At 54.3% G+C, this 19134-nt stretch overlaps 1 protein-coding gene and 1 long non-coding RNA gene across 4 annotated transcripts; one reads left to right on the top strand and one right to left on the bottom strand.

Moving 5' to 3' along the window:
- Window positions 1–584: 584 nt before the first annotated feature.
- SCNN1G (sodium channel epithelial 1 subunit gamma) lies at window positions 585–12685 on the top strand. The gene is made up of 13 exons (XM_040575185.1): window positions 585–677; window positions 1063–1387; window positions 2258–2552; window positions 2991–3184; window positions 4204–4307; window positions 4767–4930; window positions 7544–7642; window positions 8827–8944; window positions 9403–9481; window positions 9560–9617; window positions 9888–9946; window positions 10147–10222; window positions 10589–12685. Exons 1-13 carry the CDS (start codon window positions 647–649, stop codon window positions 10976–10978), a joined length of 1992 nt encoding a protein of 663 aa, XP_040431119.1. The 5' UTR covers window positions 585–646; the 3' UTR covers window positions 10979–12685.
- Window positions 4208–13747, bottom strand: LOC121078721. Of its 3 annotated transcripts, none has more exons than XR_005824704.1 (4): window positions 13535–13747; window positions 6905–7061; window positions 6582–6820; window positions 4208–5492 (listed from the first exon to the last, which is right to left on the bottom strand). It is a non-coding gene; the product is annotated as an uncharacterized LOC121078721 (long non-coding RNA). The 3 variants fall into 3 exon arrangements; XR_005824705.1 differs by having other exon boundaries at window positions 6582–6750; XR_005824706.1 differs by lacking the exon at window positions 6905–7061 and having other exon boundaries at window positions 6582–6750.
- Between the last annotated feature and the right edge of the window lie 5387 nt (window positions 13748–19134).

Genomic DNA, 19134 nt, shown 5'->3' with positions numbered 1-19134 from the left:
CAGCGGGCGGGGCGGGCCGCGCCCCACGTGACCGCGCCGCCATCGCCGCGCCGGGCAGACGCCGGCCGCGCCGCCATCTTGGCTGAGGGCACGGCCGCGCCTCCCGCCCCTCGGGGCGCCGCCCCCCCCGCGGCGGCGCCGGGCCCGGCCGCCCCCCGACGGGCAGCTCGCCCCCCCCCCCCCGGCGGGCAGCCCCCGACACACGGCCACCGCCACGCCCCGGCAGTGCCGGCGGGGGGCGAGCGGGCGGCGGGCGTAGCGCGGGGACGCGGGGCGGGGACGCCGGACGGGGACACGGCACGGGGACGGGGGACGGGGACCGGGGTCGGCCTCATCCCGCGCCCGCCCGGTGGCAGCGCGAGCCGGGGCCGCCGCTCGCGCCCCGTGACAGCAGCGCCCGTGGGCGCCCCCCGCCGCCGCCGGGCCGCCGCCTCGTCCGCAGCCCCCCGACGGCCGCCCGGTCCCGTCCCGCCCCGGCCCGGCCGGCTGGCGGCGCTCCGTGCCCGCCGAGGGCGCGGCGGGGCGGGCAGGGCAGGGCAGGGCAGGGCCGGGCCGGGGCGGGCCCCGCGGGGGCGGGCGGCGGGGTAGGTGCCGGGGCGGGCGCCCGCCGAGCCATCAGCGGCGGCGCCGGGGCCGGGAGAGCAGCATGGCCCCGTCGGGCCCGGACGGCGGCCGAGGTGAGCGGCGCGGGGGGGCGCGGGGCCGCGGGGCTGGGTCCGGCCGCCCCCACGGGCTGCCGCGGTCGGTGCGGCTCCCCGGAACGGCGCTCGGCTGCCCAGAGCGCGGCCGGGCGGGGGGGACGGGGCTGACGGCGCCTTGCGGCCGCGGGCTGCCGGCGCCCGGGACCCGCGCGGGGCCGTCCCGTCCCGTCCCGTCCCGTCCCGTCCCGTCCCGTCGCTTCCGAGGGCAGAAACCGGCACAAGCGTGGCTGGCGGCTGGCGAAGAGCGGGCACCGTCCCCCCCCCTCCCGCCCCGCGGCTCCGCGCCCGTGCCAGCGGCACCGGGGCTCCCGGGCACGTCGGGCCGGGGCCCGCCGCGCTCAGGCCCGCGGTGTCCCTGCAGGCAGCGCCATGGCCCCCGGGAAGAAGATCACGGCCAGGATCAAGAGGACGCTGCCGGTGCGGGGCCCGCAGGCGCCCACGCTGAGCGAGCTGATGCGCTGGTACTGCCTCAACACCAACACGCACGGCTGCCGGCGCATCGTCGTGTCCCGGGGACGCCTGCGCAGGTTCATCTGGATCCTGCTCACGCTGAGCGCCGTGGGGCTGATCCTCTGGCAGTGCGCCGAGCTGCTCATGAACTACTACAGCGCCTCGGTGTCCGTCACGGTCCAGTTCCAGAAGCTGCCCTTCCCTGCCGTCACCATCTGCAACATCAACCCCTACAAGTAAGGCCGTGCTCGCCGCGAGGCCGGCGGGTCCCGGGGCTGGCCCTGCTGCGGCCCACGGCCGGCTCACGGCCCCGCACTGCCCCGCAGCCAGCCCCGGCCACGGGCACGTCGGGCAGCACGGCACCGCTGCTCCTCAGCAGCCCTCCTTCCCTCCTCCCTCCCTCCCTGCCAGCCCGTGCTCGCCTCGCGGCACGTCAGCTAAGGCACCCGCTCTGCGCTAGCGCTCCTCAGACACTTGTGGATTACAATCACACCCTCCACTTACTGCCTGCTGAGCTGCAGCGCTTGATTTAGCTTTCTGCTGGAGACGGTCCCTGGCGGGTCCGTGGTTCTCTTCAAATTTCCTTCTCCCTAGGACTGCCGTTCCAGGATTACAAACAGTGACATCTCCCGAAGAGTGGAGAGGGAGCAGCTGTCACTCCTCTGTTACCTCTTTCTTTTCCTATGGGATGCCTTGACTTTTTCTGTCAACGATATCTTTTTCCTGCCAAATTACGCTTTATGCTGAGGTCCGTTCTGCTGCCAGCTATCCGCCCCAGTCCCTCCTTGCCGTCCAGCTCTCTGGCTGCCTCTTGGCACAGCTGCAGAAGTCACATTTCCACATGCACTGCCTCCTCGGGCTTGCTGGCAAAACCTCCCAGGAGCCCGGGAGTCTGCTCAGTCTGCTCCTTTCCCTGGTCTTTTCCCTGAGACCTCTCGGCCTCTCCCCACACCGATTTAAATAAGTGGGGTCAGAAGAGATGGACGCGAGTCTGTGACAAAGAACCCTCCTGAGCACTGAGACGCGCAGTGCAGCGGGCAGCGTGCTGCAGTCAGGTGGGGAGGTGCGGTGAACGACACAATTTTCTCCCATTTTCTCTAACGCAGGTACAGTTCGATGAAAGACTACTTATCAGAATTGGACAAAGAGACAAAAAAAGCGCTGGAGACTTTCTACGGGTTCTCAGAGGGCAAGTCCAAGGTGCGCCGTTCGGCAGGTGACTGGAACGAGACGGAGAGCCACTTCTTCAAACAGATCCCTCTGCTGAAGTTTGAAGACTTCTCCAAGACGGCCACTGACCTCCGCAGCGGCCGGAAGAGGAAAATTGAGGGCAGCGTCTTTCACAAGGACTCCTCCATCGTGAACTCCGGGGATTCAAACGATATCATCGGCTTCCAGCTGGTGAGTGTCACTCTTCCTTGTCCAGCAACTTGCTGGTGGGGGCAACGAGGGGGTGTTAGGGTGGGTATCCCACCGGCCAGTTTTATTGCTCGCTTAGTGGCGCAATAGCGAATAAAGCTCTGCCCACTCCTTTGCCCGTCCTGCCATGCCTCCGCTGCTGCCTGCAGATCCATCTCCAGCTCTCTGGAAGAGAAACGCCTTCCTGAGGTCTAACTAAAATAGACTTAGTGCCATCCGTGACCTTTCTTTTTGGCCTGAAACATTTGACCGTATCATTTAGCCCCGAATGAAAGGTTTTTGGTGCCCCCTTTGTCCTCTTGCTGCCACTAGAACTTCAAATGTGATTATTACAGTGGGAAAGAAATGATACCACACCGACTTTATAGGACACATCATTTCTTTCCGTCTGAAATGCTTTTTCCCCTTTGTAATTATCAGTGCGATGCAAACAACAGCAGTGAGTGTGCACTTTATACATTCAGTTCTGGTGTTAATGCTATCCAAGAGTGGTACAAACTGCATTACATGAACATCATGGCTCAAATTCCCTTGGAGACTAAAGAAGAATTGAGTTATTCTGCTGATGACCTTCTATTGACATGTTTCTTTGATGGCCTATCTTGTGACAAAAGGTCAGTGCTCAGAAAATACCTGCCAGCTTAACAGTTTATTTCCAAGTGTGTAATACATAGGAATTTAATATTTGGAGTTTGCTGAATTCCAGCAAGAACCAGCTCTATTTTTAAATGAAAGCAAACATTCATGTCTTAATGAACTTCAAGTATGGTCTTTAATTTCATTTGTCTCAGTGTTCTGCTGTCCACATTTCAGATAAACTTATGTTTTTTGACAGAATTGGATCTACCTGCTTATGATTGCTGCAGTGCAATTCTTGTGTGTCTTGGTAGTAGGGGAGTCATCCCTTAATACCGGGGATAATGGCAGAGCTCCCAGGTGCAGCCACCGGGATGAAGTTGCACTTGTACATGGCTTTAGCAATTTTCCCACTGCCACGTACAAAGCAAGCTGCATTGTAACTCTCACCTTAGGGGGTATAGCTGGATCTTTTCTGGAAGCATTTTGTTTGTGTCTGTAATCATAAAATATTTTATTGGAATTAAGATATTTGCTTGAGTGGGAGGGGAGGTTCTCAGGAAAGACATGAATGTGCTTGAACTGCAAGGGTGTTTCCTTAGCCTCTCCCACATGGCAGTGGCTGTGACATCTTTTCTGAAAAATGAAGATTCATGCTCCTTTACACACTTGACTGTTGAATGAGAAAGGACTCTGCCCCCCTCACTGCCACCTTCCTGCTAGTTCAGAAAATCTGCTCCCCCCACCCTCTCAGCCCCCACTCCCATACTAAAACCTCTGAAATTTTTCATTTCCTGGTGCTGTTAAACCAGATCATATTTCCATGTAGTTTCAAGACATTAAGGGAAAAAAGAAAAAAAAAAGAAAAAAAAAGAAAAAAAAAACTTCAGGAAAATAAAGTGCTTGCACCAAAAAAAAAAAAAGGAGAAAAAAAAAAGAAAAATCCAGTCCTGCTATGTTACTGGCCAAAAAAAAAAAATAGTCCAAACCTGCTGAGTTTCTGCCAGAGACAGTTAAAACTGCAGAGGGCAATTCAACAATATTTGGTTTCTTTCAGACACTTCACTCGTTTCCATCATCCCCTGCATGGCAATTGCTATACTTTCAACAGTGGAGAAAATGGGACGATCCTGAGCACCTCCACCGGAGGCAGCGAGTACGGTAAGGAAACTTTGCTTGCGGAGGAACTATTAGATAACGAGCGGTTCAGTGAACTGGATCCTGCTGGAGAGTGATTGATGTGTTGGCTCTAGATGTGCAGTCTGATTGGGGAAGTGCCTGTTTGAACTAGTGCAAACTGTTGCCAGAGAATACAAAGATAATATCATTGCATCACTAATGTTTTCCATCTGAAATTACTGCTTCCCAGTTATATAACTTTTTAAAGTAAGTTTCAGCTGCCTTCTAAGGAGACATCATTTGTTTGTTGTACTTGGGGCTGCAGAGGGACACCACTTGCTCTAAGTGTCTCAGTCTAGCACGGCAGAGGCATCGCTTGATTGTTACAATTCCACTTAAGGCCAGATAGTGTTGAGTAAACTGTGTTGCCCTCCCTGACGAGAAAAAATTGGCTCTGGCTCCTGGTGTAACACTGTTCCTAGCCCTGTCTCTGTTCTTCAGGATTGCAGGTTGTTCTGTACATAGACGAAGCAGACTACAACCCTTTCCTGGTGACATCAACAGGAGCCAAGATCATTGTCCATGACCAAGACGAATATCCCTTTATTGAGGACATCGGCACAGAAATCGAAACTGCAGCGGCCACCTCCATAGGGATGCACTTTGTGAGTGACAGCAATCTTGTTTCCAGGTGCACGGCATCATTTCTATGAAAGAGGTGTAAATGCGAACCAATGCGATGTTTGAACACAGCCAGCAGCTGGGAAGGCAGCTAATACCTCATTTGTACAGCTGAAGCACCCCTAGGAAAATCCTGTGATAGCACTATTCTGAACAAAGTTTTCCTTTCTGTGGGTGTAAAATCTGTTCTTTATAAACCAAGCAGCTACTGGGGACCTTGTTTGTTCTCCTTTTTCTCCAACCCCTTGGCTTTCCAGGATTTGTGTTGTTTTCACAGCAAAATCCACAGCCACAGAGATGGACTATCAAATGCATGGCCATCAAATGGCTATCAAATTTCCCCAATTAGTGTAGTACAAACCAGGCGTTTTACCCAAGGGGCTTCTTTCTGTGGAGAAGTGAAAGCAGTGCCATCAGGCAAGCCAGACTTCCCTTTCATCTGGATGGGCTGTTAAGTGAGCGCTTTAGTTCTGCCTTTTCTTCACTGATGGCTGGTTCAAATGCATCAGGGATCCTGCTTATCTGTCCCGGCTGGGTGTGCCAGATCTAGATAGTCCACGCATTAGAAAAGACATTAAATACAAGGCTGACTGCTTTAAAATGTGCAAATAGCTAACTATCTTCCAGCTGTCTGGAAAACTGGGGCACCAACTGCTTGGTCTAACCGGCGGGGATAAATGCTGCCTAAAAAACAAATAGAAAATTCTCATCAGAATGAGAATGGTGGGAAGGAGGCAAACCCTCACAAAGCTGTATTTCTTCTGTAACTCTTACACCATACAGGAGAAAGTCACTGCAGATGGAATATCAATATTTAATGCAAGAGTTCCTTGGCACAGTAGATTTGAACTGTTGCATATAGTATAAAAAACAAGACTGAATACATCCTGGTGGCTATGTTTAAAAGATTTGGCATGAGGAAGTGTTCTGATTGCATCCTAATGTATCAGCTGAAACAGAAGCTCGACTCAGTTTCTGGACCCAAAACAAATGCCTGTATCTGGTGATCACTGTACTGCCAGTGAAGCAAGACTCCAGAGAGCCTGCTGAGGGGGTTGTGGTTATCAGGACAGGGCTGCGCAGCCGAGGTGCTGGATCAGTCCCTGTTCCTGCATCCAGACATGGGAAGGAGGACACAGGGATATGTCACACACAACCACTCTACTCTGTAGGCTTGAGCGGGGCAAGTTTTCCAAATGCAAATGTCAGTGTCTAGGTTCCTAATCACTCATGTACTTACGCTGTATACCAGGACTTCCCACACACCCCCACCCCCAAAAAATATTCCAAGATGTTTGGAATGCAAACAAGGCATTGTTTGGTAGGAGTTTCAGTACTTTAGTTAAATATTTAGTTTGGAAATTATTTCAGTACCTAAATGAAAAAGTATGCTTTCATAGGGGTATAAACTGTGACAAAAAATAATAACCTATACAAAGGATTGATCATCTGCCATGGAGTATACTCTCCAAGGCAGGTATCAGATTGTCTGCAGAAGTTAAAAGAATAACTATCAAAAGCTGGTTTCATTTGTTTTTTTCAGAAGTTGCCCATCTGTAATACTGAAATCACAAATTTCTGTGTTCCCCCAAAGAGAGGTTTGAGCATATTTCTAAAAGAGCCAACAAGTCATACCTTTTATTGTCAAATCCATGATTGGAGACTTGGCGTTTCTATAGTGCAGACAGAAATGGTGATGCTTGCTATCAGGCTTGATCTCAGTAACCTGTTGGTCTACAGTCAGTACCTTACAGGTAGGCAGGCATTTATCAGGCTTTTGAAGGACCAGCCGCTAATTTAAACTCTACAGAAAAATAAGTGAACGGATTCTTAAATACGTGACATTTCTTGTCGCATTTGGGCCACCTTCTTTGCTATAAAAGTAGATAATTATATCAAAAAGATAGCAAGAGTTTGGGGCTGAGGGAGGTACAGCTGCAGGAAGCAGACAGCCTAACCTGAGCCAGGTCTTGTGAATCTGAGGGCTCCCAAATTCACGTGCAGGCACAGCACTTGGCATTTCAGAGCTCTTTTCTCTCGGCACAGATTGCAGAACAGGAAAAGCTGTTAGCATTCAACAGAGTGTAAGGGTCAAAGCAGTTCGTGGAAACAGTCCTGAAGGAGATACAAACATTTTGAGTGATTTTGGAGAGGTGCTGTTGAGCACTAGTGGAGCCCAAAGTGCTGTTTTACCCACAGAACAGGAGCAGCCAGCACAGCACAGCAGCAGCTCAGGGCAGCGCAGCTCTCCTCAGGATAAATGGTACATGGTCACTAAGACCCTGCAGTGAGAGAAACCATACTGATGAATGACTCTGCTGTGGAAAATCCTCACTGTTACAGTTACACTACTATCTCAGTATTCCTGCAGAGGTGGTATATGGAGCCACTAGATGAAGCTAGAACAGCACTTTGGGAAATGAACAGCACAGACCAGAAAACCTTCATTTTGACAAATCATTTGAGATGGCAAAGGGTAAATGTGCCGTTCAAACCCACCCCATCATTGAAAGTTTTACAATCACAATGAGCTGCCACTAGATTCTTTGGTTTCTCTGATGTCCCCAAACCAAAATTTGCTCTTTTCTGGTTCCCAGACTCGGTCCCGCAAGCTGAGCAAGCCCTACAGTGACTGTACAGAGACTGGTGCTGACATACCAGTAGAAAATCTCTATAACAAGAGCTACTCCCTCCAGGTAAATCGCTATTGCATTTGTTTTTATCAATTGCTTGAAAACTACCTTCATAAAAAGCTCTACAAAATTCTGTAGTTCAGGATCTGAGATTGTTAACAGCCCAGGCATAGGGTCACTGCTTTTAATCACTGATGCAAGATACCACAGCACTTTTTAGAATCTGAGATTTATTCCTAAGTGGTTGATGTTTGAAGTTCCCTTAGGCACCATGTTAGATAAAGAAAGAACATTAGCTCATTAGGCAATTTTCAAGCAATGTGAGACTGGAAAATATTGGCCAAGTAAATGTTGCAGCTTAGTAACTTGAAACAAACTTAGTAAGCTTGAAGCCAGAAATTGTGACCTTTAGGACTCCAGGAATAACAGATACCATCTAATCAGTATCCAGATAGCAGGATGTTTGTTTACAGAGTAAGTTTCCACTAATTTTCCTTGGTTTCTGTAATTGGGTCCTCTTGGAGGGTGTCAGTTGTTCTGATACTCTCCACTTGAAGAATCACAATTATATTATTAGCTGCTGCTTTCTGCAAATCCTTTTCCTCGGCTGGAATTTATTTTATGGGTATTAAACCCACAGTCTGCTGTGATGTATTGCCTAGCAGGATCACACAGACATTATCTGAGGTTTTAATAACAGTACTTCAAGAAAACTCGGGGCTCAGGAAGGCTGGGACTGGGAACAAAAAATGACTAGGAATTGTGAAAGAAAAGCTCAGTTCCTGCTTGCTCCAGCTGATTCAGCATTTTAGTAGAAAATACTGACTACTGCCCTTTTAATCCTTACAATTTCTAATCTCCAAATGTGAACCAACACAAAACAGTCAAAGTTGTGAACATTTTCACTAGCAAGTCACTTCCCCCACCTTGTTGAATCGTGGACCAGGTGCCACAGCAGACCAAAAGCCTCCGTAGAGGTTTCGGTGGAAAAAGCAACAACAAGCCTGTGAGGAAAGGGGGAGCATGCACACAATCCTCCCCCTCATAAAGGACTATGTTCCTATTCCTTGCAGTACCGTCTAAACCCTCCACAGCACTTTCTGCCTGTGTTTGTGTTCACTGGGGTTCCCATTTTGTTGCTGCTGCCACGAGCAGGGGAAGTTTTGGGGAGCCAGGGGCAAGTGCTGCACAAGCACGGGGCAGAAGGCAGCATTTCCGAGCCACCAGTTCTTGGTTTATCTCCCCAGATTTGCCTGCACTCCTGCTTCCAGAAGGCCATGGTGGAGTCCTGCGGCTGCGCCCAGTACACACAGCCATTACCCGCCGGAGCAGAGTACTGCAACTACAAGAAAAACCCCAACTGGAGTAAGTGCTGGGACACCCCCACGCTGCGTGGCCCCAGCGCCCGCTGCCAGCCGCAAACCCCTCGGCACAGCATGGCCCTGCCTGCACCTGGCGCCCACGCAGCGGGTGGGAGAGGGGATCTTCAGCCCACACAGCACTCACACCGCAGAGCACGGGAGCTGCCTCTCGTTTGGATTGTGTCTGACAGTTTTCCTTATTGCTTGTCATTCATGCACACCACAGGAGTGCCGAGTGGAGGGCTTGACTGTGTGAGGCAATCGTGCGTGCTTATAGCAAGTGACAACTACTACTCAGAACATTTTGCAATATTTTTTAGGGGAAATCTTGCTATCCCCATCACAGAGGCGATGGCCGCAGGGGCCACCTACACCCCCTTAGCCTCACTCCAGCATAGGCAGCAAAAGATCATTGCTTTTCTCTCCAGCTTCTCAAATAGCTCCCGTGTTCCCTTCTTGCAGTGTACTGCTACTACAGACTACATGAGAAGTTCGTGAAGGAGCAGCTGGGCTGCCAGCAAATCTGCAAAGATTCCTGCAGGTAAGCCCTGCCCCAGGGCAGACGTAAGACTGCGTGGGGGCGTTCGGCTCACAGCTAACAGCTTGCCTTTCCCCGCAGCTTCAAGGAGTGGGCGCTCACCACCAGCATCGCCCAGTGGCCGTCCATCGTGTCGGAGGTCAGTTCCCAGTTCTGCTTAGCCATGACTGCAGAAGGAGGTGCTAAACAAACCCCAAAGTTCAGTGCAGCAGCAGAGGGGCCAGGGGATACTTGTTAGCCATTAAACTAAAGCTTGGGATGTTTCCTCTTGGGGACAGCTGGCCTGTCACACACATTTGGTTTGGGAGCCCCAAGCTGGTTCCAGGAGCTGTGGAGCCTGAGCTCCCTTTCCAGGGTATTTCTACACAAGTGCACACAGCTATAGTATTATTTTCTATAATTTTTCCAGGATTGGATGCTTCGAGTTCTCTCTTGGGACAAAGGGCAAAAAATCAACAAGCTGAACAAGTAAGTTTCCATTTATATGTTTCTAGCTTGCACCTCAAGCTCAGATATAATCTTAGCAGCCCTAATGATGGCAATTGGGGAAAAAGCTCCCTTAGAGCGGCCCAGCCCTACTGGTCCAACTGGTTATTTGCATAGTTTTTCAGTATGTTTCATGTTATTGTTTTACTAAACCCTCAGCCGCCTTCTGTTTCTCCTCTCAGGACGGACCTCGCAAACCTCATGGTGTTTTACAAAGACCTGAACGAGAGATTCATTTCGGAGAATCCCACGAACACGGTAAGCGCGCAGCAGGAAGACAGCCCTTCCTCCTGCCAGGCTGGAGCCTTTCCTCCGGCCACGGGAGGGTCCCATCCAGGCAGAGGCAGGAAACCCGGCACAGGCGGTGCAGCCTGGGGCACCCAGTCCTGCCCTTTCACAGCCCTTCTGCCCGGCACCTTTTCGAGACACCCAGCCCCGAATCCCATGGGCTACCCCAAACACATGCAGAGCTCACCAGCCTCCCACCGCAGCAGAGCGGGCAGGAGGGGACCATGCAGGCGGCAGGGGAAGGGCTCGCGGCATTCTGTGCCAAACCCTGGGCGCAGCATCCCTGTGGGCACGCACCCACAGGAGCTGCTGACCTCGTGCTCTCTTCTCTTCCAGCTCGTCATTCTTCTCTCTAACTTCGGCGGCCAGCTGGGCCTTTGGATGAGCTGCTCAGTTGTCTGCGTCATTGAGATCGTCGAGGTCTTCTTCATCGATTCACTTTCCATCGTAATGCGGCGCCAGTGGCAAAAGGCAAAGAAGTGGTGGAACGACCGGAAAAGGGAAGGGTCGGGGAAGCCTCCTCAGGTCGGCGATGTGGAGAGGCAGGGCCACGACAACCCCGTCTGCATCGACGAGGACCTGCCCACCTTCAACACTGCCCTCCGCCTGCCACTGCCCCAGGAGAGCCACCTGCCCAGGACTCCCCCCCCAAACTACAGCACTTTGCGGCTAGAGACCGCCTTCACGGAGCAGCTGCCCGACACACTGGAGGCTGGGCAACACTGACACTTATTTATCTGCTCATCCAGGTGCCAAAGTCAGAGGTGGGTGCTGGACCCACGTGTCTGGGTTGAAAGACACGCACCCAAGCGAGCACTGAAGGGCTCTTGGGTCAGACCCTTATTCAAGGATTGAACTTGCAGTCTAAGATTCTCTGAGCAAAGCTCAGACACAAAAGCCAAGGGCTCAGAAACATTAGGAACTTCAAACAACACTAATTCCCAAGGTAATTATTGCAGGAGATGGCTGGAGCAGGATGTAGCACTGAGCTGGGACGTCTTGCCAAACAGAGGTGTGTATTTGCAACCAACTACGTGCACCCCATTATTTGTGGGCAGGAATTACTCCACAGCAGAAGATTGATGCCACATTGACTATCAACACTAATTGCTCTCTGCTGTGTGGCTTGACTTGTGGGAAAAACCCGGGGCTTTCAGGAATGCAGCATGACATTTTCAGGAAGGGTAAGGACAGAGGCTAGGGAAGAACACAAAATGGATACAAGGAAAGCTCTCCAGCTGAATTTTGATTAGGAGCCTGATTCCAAGGGTGGTTTGAAGAGCTTGTTATTCTGGGATGAAGAGTTAATATAGTCACGGATGTGCTTGTAAAGCAAGTTATTCACAGCTTGAGTCGGAGAACCTAAGTCATCCCAAAATAGTCATCGGAAAAGGGCATGAAGTCTAATTCAGCTTAGAGTAATGAACTGCATATTCTGCAAGCTTGTTTCATTTAATGCTGCTTGAGCTGCCTTTAAAGGTAGCCTTGGAGTAGCTCGTTAAGCTCAGCCACTGATTACTTCCCAGCAGCCTCAAAGGGAGCCGGCTTCTCTTCCTGCCCAACCCCAGGCAAGGACTTTTTCTTCCCGCAGCCGCCAGTTCACTGCCCCAATGCTGCCCGCGGTGGTGCTGCCCAGGGAGGGGACAGAGCATGGCTGGTGCTGCCCAGACTCCACGCACCGCCCCAACAGGAGGTGGGCACAGGGCGCCTCTGCCCCCCTGCTGTGTCCCCAGCCCCACGCACACCCCACGCCCTGCCGCCTGTTCGCCAGACCCTCCCCGCACTGCCACCGTGCTGGGCAGAGCCAGCGCCGGGCTTTGTCTGCACCGTTTGTTCAAGGCTGCTGCCCCTGCCCCTCCTGCAGGCGAGACCTCAACAGACGTCCCTGCCTTACCTCCGCGAGCAGGGGCACCTGGGCCCAGCTCCGCGACCTGCCAGCCAGGCGACAGCAACGCCAGCTTTGTCTGAGCACGAAGCAGAGCTGCAGCTTTCCTTCCCGAGCCTGTAGCTGTCTTGCAGCAGGCTCACGCCCTGCGGCTTGCTGCCACAGAGCTGGCAAGGCGGCTCAGGGCCCCGCATGGGCCATCCAGGGGTACCCAGCAGCAACAGCATCCTTCCCACAGCCCTGGATCCTGCACCTGGCCATGCCTACTGCAGCCCCTCCGTAGCCGACTAGAGCACACTGTGTAGATGTTGAGGAGCAACAGATCCTGCACTGGGTTGGCTGCTTGGGGGTTTCATAGTGAATGTGCACATGCGCATGCATGTGTCAATGTGCAAAGGAAGCCCCTCTCTTGCTTTCTCTCTCTAGATGAGCTTATTTTATATAGGAAAGTGAGAATCCAGAAAGGTTCTTTAACGTGCAATAAAATATATTTTAATTGGATTATTTAAATAGCTGTTAAACTGAAAAAATAAAGATATATTTTTGAGTAAGTGCTTGTTCCTATTTTTTCCCTACCTTACCTATTCTTAAAGCAGCGATGTGCGAGTTGTTTCCATGCAGGCAGCCCAAGAGATGCCGGCACTTTCCTGTGCCTGCCCCAGGGCTGCTGTGCAGCAAACTCCCCAGAAGTACGTGGCCTAAAGGAGTCATGTTTCCCTAAATCTAAGTGCTCCCTTGGCAGCACAACCCGAGGAAAGCCAGATCAAAGTGCCTGGTGTCACCCGTGGTTTCAGTACATGCCTGCAGCCCACATGGCAGAGAGGAGCTGTGGGTTTGACTGCAGGCACATGCATCGTGCCCAGTGCTTCCCTTCAAACAACAAGCTCTTGGGCAGCTCTGGGAGACCGTCAGGGAGAAAAGAACAGACTTCACCCTGCCCCAAAGTCCCTTCTCTAACAGGCAAGGATGAGGCACTCAGAGCAGCCAGCTGCTTGCCCCGACCGCCTTTACAGCTCGCTGGGTCCCACCAGCAGTAGTGCTCCTTACACCCACACTGGCTGTTTGCAACAGCAGGGAACAGACCTAGGGGGAGAGCCGGGACAGCCCGCAAGGGCCAAACACACACCACGTCTGTAACGCAAGGGGAAGCGGCACTGAGCTGCTGTGACCACAGCAGCAGAAGGCAGAGCAAATCTAAGCTAGACAGCATCTTACAGAAAGCCTCCTTCCAGGTTGTTTCTCCTTTACATAGGAACCGGTTTGGCTCAGGAACACCTGACATAACTTCTTACACATGCAAAGAGCTCCTAGAATCAATGTCAACTCCAGCTCTTAGAGACTGTGGCCTCATGAAGATTGAAAGTTGGGATAAAGCAAAAACAACAAAAAAAATCTACCTGAGAAACGCTTCAGAGCAGGAGACACCACAGTTCTTATGTTCCTCATTATAACCCACACACACAGCAGTACTCAGCAGGCAGCAGCTCTGCACAGCTCACACTGACACAGGCAGCCCCGGGCAGGGGAGGTGACAGCACGGCTCGCTGCTGGCACAGCTCTGCCCTGTGCCCTTCCCACCAGAGCCCGCTCACACAGGCACTCCTGCTCCCAGGCCACCCAAACCACTACCCCCAGCTGAACCCCCAGAGCTCAATTTAATCAGCTGGCACTGATGAAGCAATCCGCTGCCCCAAGAAGGAAACCCCCTACACCTGCTGCCCCTTGCACCACCCTGTGCCCGGCGTCCCGCAGGCATCTTGGGACCTGGGGGCTTGGGGACAAGGCAGGGCCCGGCAGCAGGGCCTGCAGCCATGGGACACGACACATCGTACATGTCCCAGTTGGGAGCAAGGGCATCACTTGGTGTTGAGGCATTTATCAAGGGCGGACAGGAGTCGTTCTCAGGCTGCTGGCACTACGCAGCCGAAAGAGGAGCCCAGCCCTGCCTGACGAGGCACTCAGGTCCCAGCAAAGCCTGCAGCCCAGCCCAGCAGGAAGCCACCACGTCCCGCTCCGTAGCTGGGGGGTCCCTGCAGCCCACCTCCCTCTGTGGGGCCGCGCCCAGCGGGATGCAGCAGGGCCACGGCCATATGCCCGCTCCCTCAGCACCTGCGTGCAATGGCCACGGCCACAGCCATGCCCCCGCCATGCCACGGCTGCTGCTCCCACGGGTGGGCCACGAGGTGCGGCTGTGGGGGATACGGCCCGGGGCAGGAACTGTGCCCTTGGTGCGGCTCTGCAGGCACGCTTCATATCGCTGGCAGTCAGATGTCACGTGCCGCTTCCACACACTGCCACAAACTGGTTTCCACATCTTTCTCACAGCTACTTGGGAATTCATAAGAGAAAATAAATAAAAAAAGCCTTGCAGTGCAGTGAAGTATTTGTTATAGCAAAACCCGACAGATGGCACTTCCACCAGTGACACCTCCAGGAAGTTTTTTAAAGAAAAGTCTCTTAAAACAGGGTGGTACGAACCCTACAAGAAATCAGGTGTAGTAAGGGGGCAAACAGTACACCTGGTAACTGCGGTACTCATGGGGGAAAACACAACCTGGTCGGGAGCAAAGCTGCTGAGGCATCACCTCCCCTGCGACCTTGCCGCGAGTCCCGGGGGCAGCTGGGCGCTGAGCTGCCCCCGGGGGCTGTGGAACCACAGGTTTTCTGCAGGTGACTTCGGCGCTTGCTTCTCAGGGAAGGTGCAGCGCTTTGCCCTTCATAGGAAGAACCCTCAGGAGGCAGGGAGCCTTCGCAGTAGCTCCAGAAATGGATTACTTCATCGTGAATTAAATATTGAACTTTATTGAACTCCTGAGTCATGTTAAACACCAGAAAGGTCCGTGGAATGGTAGGAGAATTGGGTCTGACACCTGCTGAACATCATAAATTCAAAGCTATTGAGCAGCTTGGCTCTAAGTCTATGGGAACAGCGTGCAGTGAAGTTGGTGGCTCAATCTCCCTGCACCAGGGGACCCGGGGGTGCCCAGCCAGCGTGGGACGGGCACGGAGGGTGCCCTGCCACTGCCACGCAGTCCCGTGCACCCTTGCTGGGGCAGGACAAGGGTCCCGGCGCCCCAAGCCCACGGCCTCTCAGAGCTGCGAGGCAGCGGGGAGCCACCAGCAGCAGGCCAACAGACGTCCAGGTCCCACACAGCGCGGGGGCCGGGCACCCACGCACGGAGCTGCCCCGGCACGGCGGGCGGCAGGGCGCAGGCCCGGCGAGGCGCCCCAACAGGCCCGCAGCAGGCCATGAGCGGCCGTGAGTCACCGGGAACGGCTCCGCAGGCCCGGACAGGCCGCTCCTGGGGAGCTGCAGCAGGCGAGGCTCCCCGAGGCTGGCCGAGCTCCTGCACGGCGGGGAGCAGCGCTCGCGCGTTAGAGGAGAAAGTTGTGGGCAGGACAGGAGCCGCCGGAGTGGGAGGAGGCGGCCGAGAAGGCAAATGGTGCTCTGCAGAGGTCTGCTGGGCCAGGAGTGCGCGGTGACTGTCCTGGCAAGCTCATGCCACTCGCAGCCGGACCAGGCACCGCTGCCCCAGCCCCACGGGTGCCACCTGCTGCAGCCAGCTCAGGGGTCCCAATGTCCCCGCCACGCCGGAGGACCTCTGCCCAAAGCTGCTCCCAACAGGGGAGCACCGACAGGGTTAAGGTTGCCCATGCCTCCCCTTCCACGCAGTAACATTTCAGTGGTCCACAAACAGGTTTGGAAGCTGAATGCCTCGTTAATGTAAATGGGGCTGGGCTGGGGAAAGGCATCTCCACCACATGCCTATGGAAAACCCTTTCAGGCTCCAGCCTCCACTGGTGTCTTGGGATAAAGAGGAGTCCTGGGGAGGCTGGGACACATTGCAGGAGCAGTGGTATGTGCGACCTTACCCCTTCATTCCAGGGAGCAGTGAGGCAGCTCCGCGACTGCCAGTGCTGGGGCCGTCCTCCGGGCACCTGCGAAGGGGCTCGCGGGGCTCTGAGGTGTTTGCCGCAAGAGCCAGGGAGCACCAGGCAGGCCACGGGCTCTGAGCACGCAGAGCTGTTGTTTTACTGTGGGGGCTGTGGTGCCCCCTGCGCCCAGCAGGGCCACGCCAGCAGCCACTGGTCCCGTGAGGCACAAGGCAGGGCCCAGGCTTCGCAACACTGCTGCCGCAGGGCAAACTCCTCGCTCCCGCACCTCTGCACTCACATCCAAGCTGCCACTGCAGGAAAATGCCCTTCTGTTGCATTTCTAGGGCAAAGAACTGGACTTTCAAGAGTACTTTTCCTTTGTGCCCTGAAGCCAGGATGCAACCAAAGCCCCTGGCTGTAAGAAAATCAGTTCTGCCTCTCCAGCCCCGACAGCAGCTGCCACTACTTCCCAGGAAGCTTGCATTAAAGCAAGAGACACTTTAGACACACAGAACTGACTTCCCTCTGCTTGCAGACATGGTCTGGGGCTCTCTGGCCTCAGCTACACCCAGACTTAAACCTGCTTGGATGCTGCAAGGGGCCAGGGCATTGGGGCACGGAGACTTGGAGCAGGCAGGAACTCAGTTGTACGAAATCATTGCTGCAGCACCTAAGTGTCAGTGCCCGTTGCAGCAGACACCGCGACAACGAATGCAATGGGGGCGGCAGGCAATGCCCCGCGCACTCCCAGCCCCTGCCAAACACCAGCTTTCTCATCAGCCAGACCCGCTCGGGTCAGGAGTGCTTTCAGGTTGAGCTCCAGGAGGATTACCGATGAGCTGGAGCATCCCAAGCAAGCAGACCCAAGCGGTGACAGCGTGAGAGCGGTGCCAGGCAGGTGTGAGTAAGACGTTAAGCAGCGACTGCAGCAGCTGCCTCCGGAGTGAGACGCTTTGAGGGCAGCTCTGGCACTAATCCTGACGCCGGCATCTCCCCGCGAACAGGACGGACCGGGCAGGCATGCGGGCACGGACGTGTCCTCCCTCCTCCGCCAGCCTCACCAGGCAAAGCTGTTGCCAGCACCAAAGCAGAGAGCGCTGATCACTGACAAGCACTGGGGAAGAGTGAGAGTTTGTCAGAGCGTAACTGATGCCTGAGGAGAGGAGGGGGGAACGACATCCCAGCCCCGCCTGGGCACCCAGCCCATGAGCTGGTCTTCACGCACGTGCAGAGGCAGCCCCGGAGTGGAGATTATAGGCGTGTTGGTAAAGACCCGTTAAAGTGCAAGACTTGGAGAGGTTCGTGAGGAAATGCAGAATTTCTGAAGAGCTCCCTTCCAATTAGGACAGGCCGCAGCCTGCCCTGTTTAAGGGCCACTTCATTATCAGGGTTGTGTCCTTTTCCCTGGCGTGGGGAGCTCCGTGAAATGCTGTGTGTTAGCAAAGCAAGCCTCCAGCCCATCAGTTCTCATGGCTCCCTTGGTTTCTGGCTACAAAAGCATCTCATCTCCCTTTTTATGTCTTATTGTTTTTTTAGTACTGTGAGTACAAGGAAAACACAAAGGAGACCACAGCAACATGGGACCTAATTTTACGGGCGCTTTTCCTCCACGCTTCTAAATGAAATCACCAGGCAGGCACTCGGCACAGTGAGAAACCAGAGCTGCAGGATTTAAGAGAAAACACAAAGTCATGAATGAAAAAAAGAGAGAGAAAGAGAAATTCAGGATGAATCAGGAGTTTCTCTCTCCTGCCAGTACCTGCTGTGGCACAGCTCCCTAATTCCCTTTCCACATGCAGAACACATCCTTCACACAGCAGTAAGATTTGCATTTTTTTCAGTATGTGCACTGCTCATCCTGACCATGAAAAGTGCAACCAAATGGTGCCAGCATAGATAACAGCCACCACACAGTGCTTGGAACCATAAAGGGGACAGCCTTGTTAACCCACTCTCCCCACGGCAACCCACAGCTAAGCCCCCAGAAAGCTCCTTGGTGAAGGCCAGGGGCGCTGGCTAACAGACGGCTGAGCAGAGGCAGGGCATCGTGCCTGGACGCACCGGGCCCACGCTAATGCAGCACCCAGCTGAGCTGGGGACATGGTACACGGGACGTGGGACACAGGGCACGTCCATGCCCCCTGCCACGGCAGGGCAGGGCCTGCCATCCCGCCTGGCGCTCAGGGCACCCGCGGTGCGGGCACGTGGGCGGCGTGGGCACGGTTCGCTGTCCGGCACCGTGCCGTGCCGTGCGCGGCGCACCGCGGAATGCAGCGCGGCGAGTTCCTCGCAGCAGGCTGCAGTGCAGGCTGTAATGCTGCTAATGCGGCGCTTCCCCTGCCTCACGCTGAGATCATGCTTCGGGCTCCAGGGCTGACCCGGGACTCGCTCCTGCTCCCTGGCCCGGTTGCAACACAGCCTGATCTATAAACACAAAAACATATCCAGCTCCAGGATCACAGATGATATGTTCCTGGCATTTTTTTCTCTCCTGTATCGCCCCCCGTGCTTTGGCGCATTCTTGCCAGATTCCCATACCCGCTCTGCCTCTCAGCATCCCTCCTGAAGCAGCCGGGGGGCTCAGGTCCCTCAGCAGGGCTGACCCCCCAATGGTTTCGGGGTGCAGCCGCTGTGCCGTGCCCCACACTGCCCAGGACCCCGCTTTCGCTCTGCCAAGGCTGCTGCGGGCAGCGCTTCCAAAGCAGCGGCAAAGCTGGGCGCGGAAGGACGCAGCTCGCGAACGAGGCCCCTGCCCGAGCCAGCTGACGCAGACCTGAGGAGGTACGAGGCTGTGTCACTGCCGGCCTTCCTTCCTCTTGCTAACCTGAAATCAAAACTCCAGGATTTCCAAACAGCTGAATGAGACTGGCCCCATGCAGCATGCTGATACGTCATCATTTCTCTGGCTCTTTCTACTCATTTTTTGCCTCAGACACGCTTCTAGAGATGGAAAAGCATATGCATTTATATGTTTATATATGTATTTATTCACTTGAAATTAAAAACATGCTGCAGTCCCCGCAGAAGATGCGATTGTCGTGAAGCATGGCTAAATCTATTTGCTAGTCAGAGTCACCATGAATCACGGTGTTTTCATAATGCTATATTGCTACAGTTCTTC

Source organism: Cygnus olor, chromosome 15 (assembly GCF_009769625.2).
Source record: "Cygnus olor isolate bCygOlo1 chromosome 15, bCygOlo1.pri.v2, whole genome shotgun sequence".
NCBI classification, from domain to species: domain Eukaryota; kingdom Metazoa; phylum Chordata; class Aves; order Anseriformes; family Anatidae; genus Cygnus; species Cygnus olor.
Note: the sequence above shows the minus strand (reverse complement) of the source record. Positions and strands in the feature narration are given on the sequence as shown.

Coding starts and splice junctions, on each gene's coding strand:
- SCNN1G (XM_040575185.1), top strand. CDS start 647: ATGGCCCCGTCGGGCCCGGACGGCGGCCGAG. Junction 1,388..2,257: donor TGCAACATCAACCCCTACAA/GTAAGGCCGTGC, acceptor TCTCTAACGCAG/GTACAGTTCGATGAAAGACT. Junction 10,223..10,588: donor CGGAGAATCCCACGAACACG/GTAAGCGCGCAG, acceptor CTTCTCTTCCAG/CTCGTCATTCTTCTCTCTAA.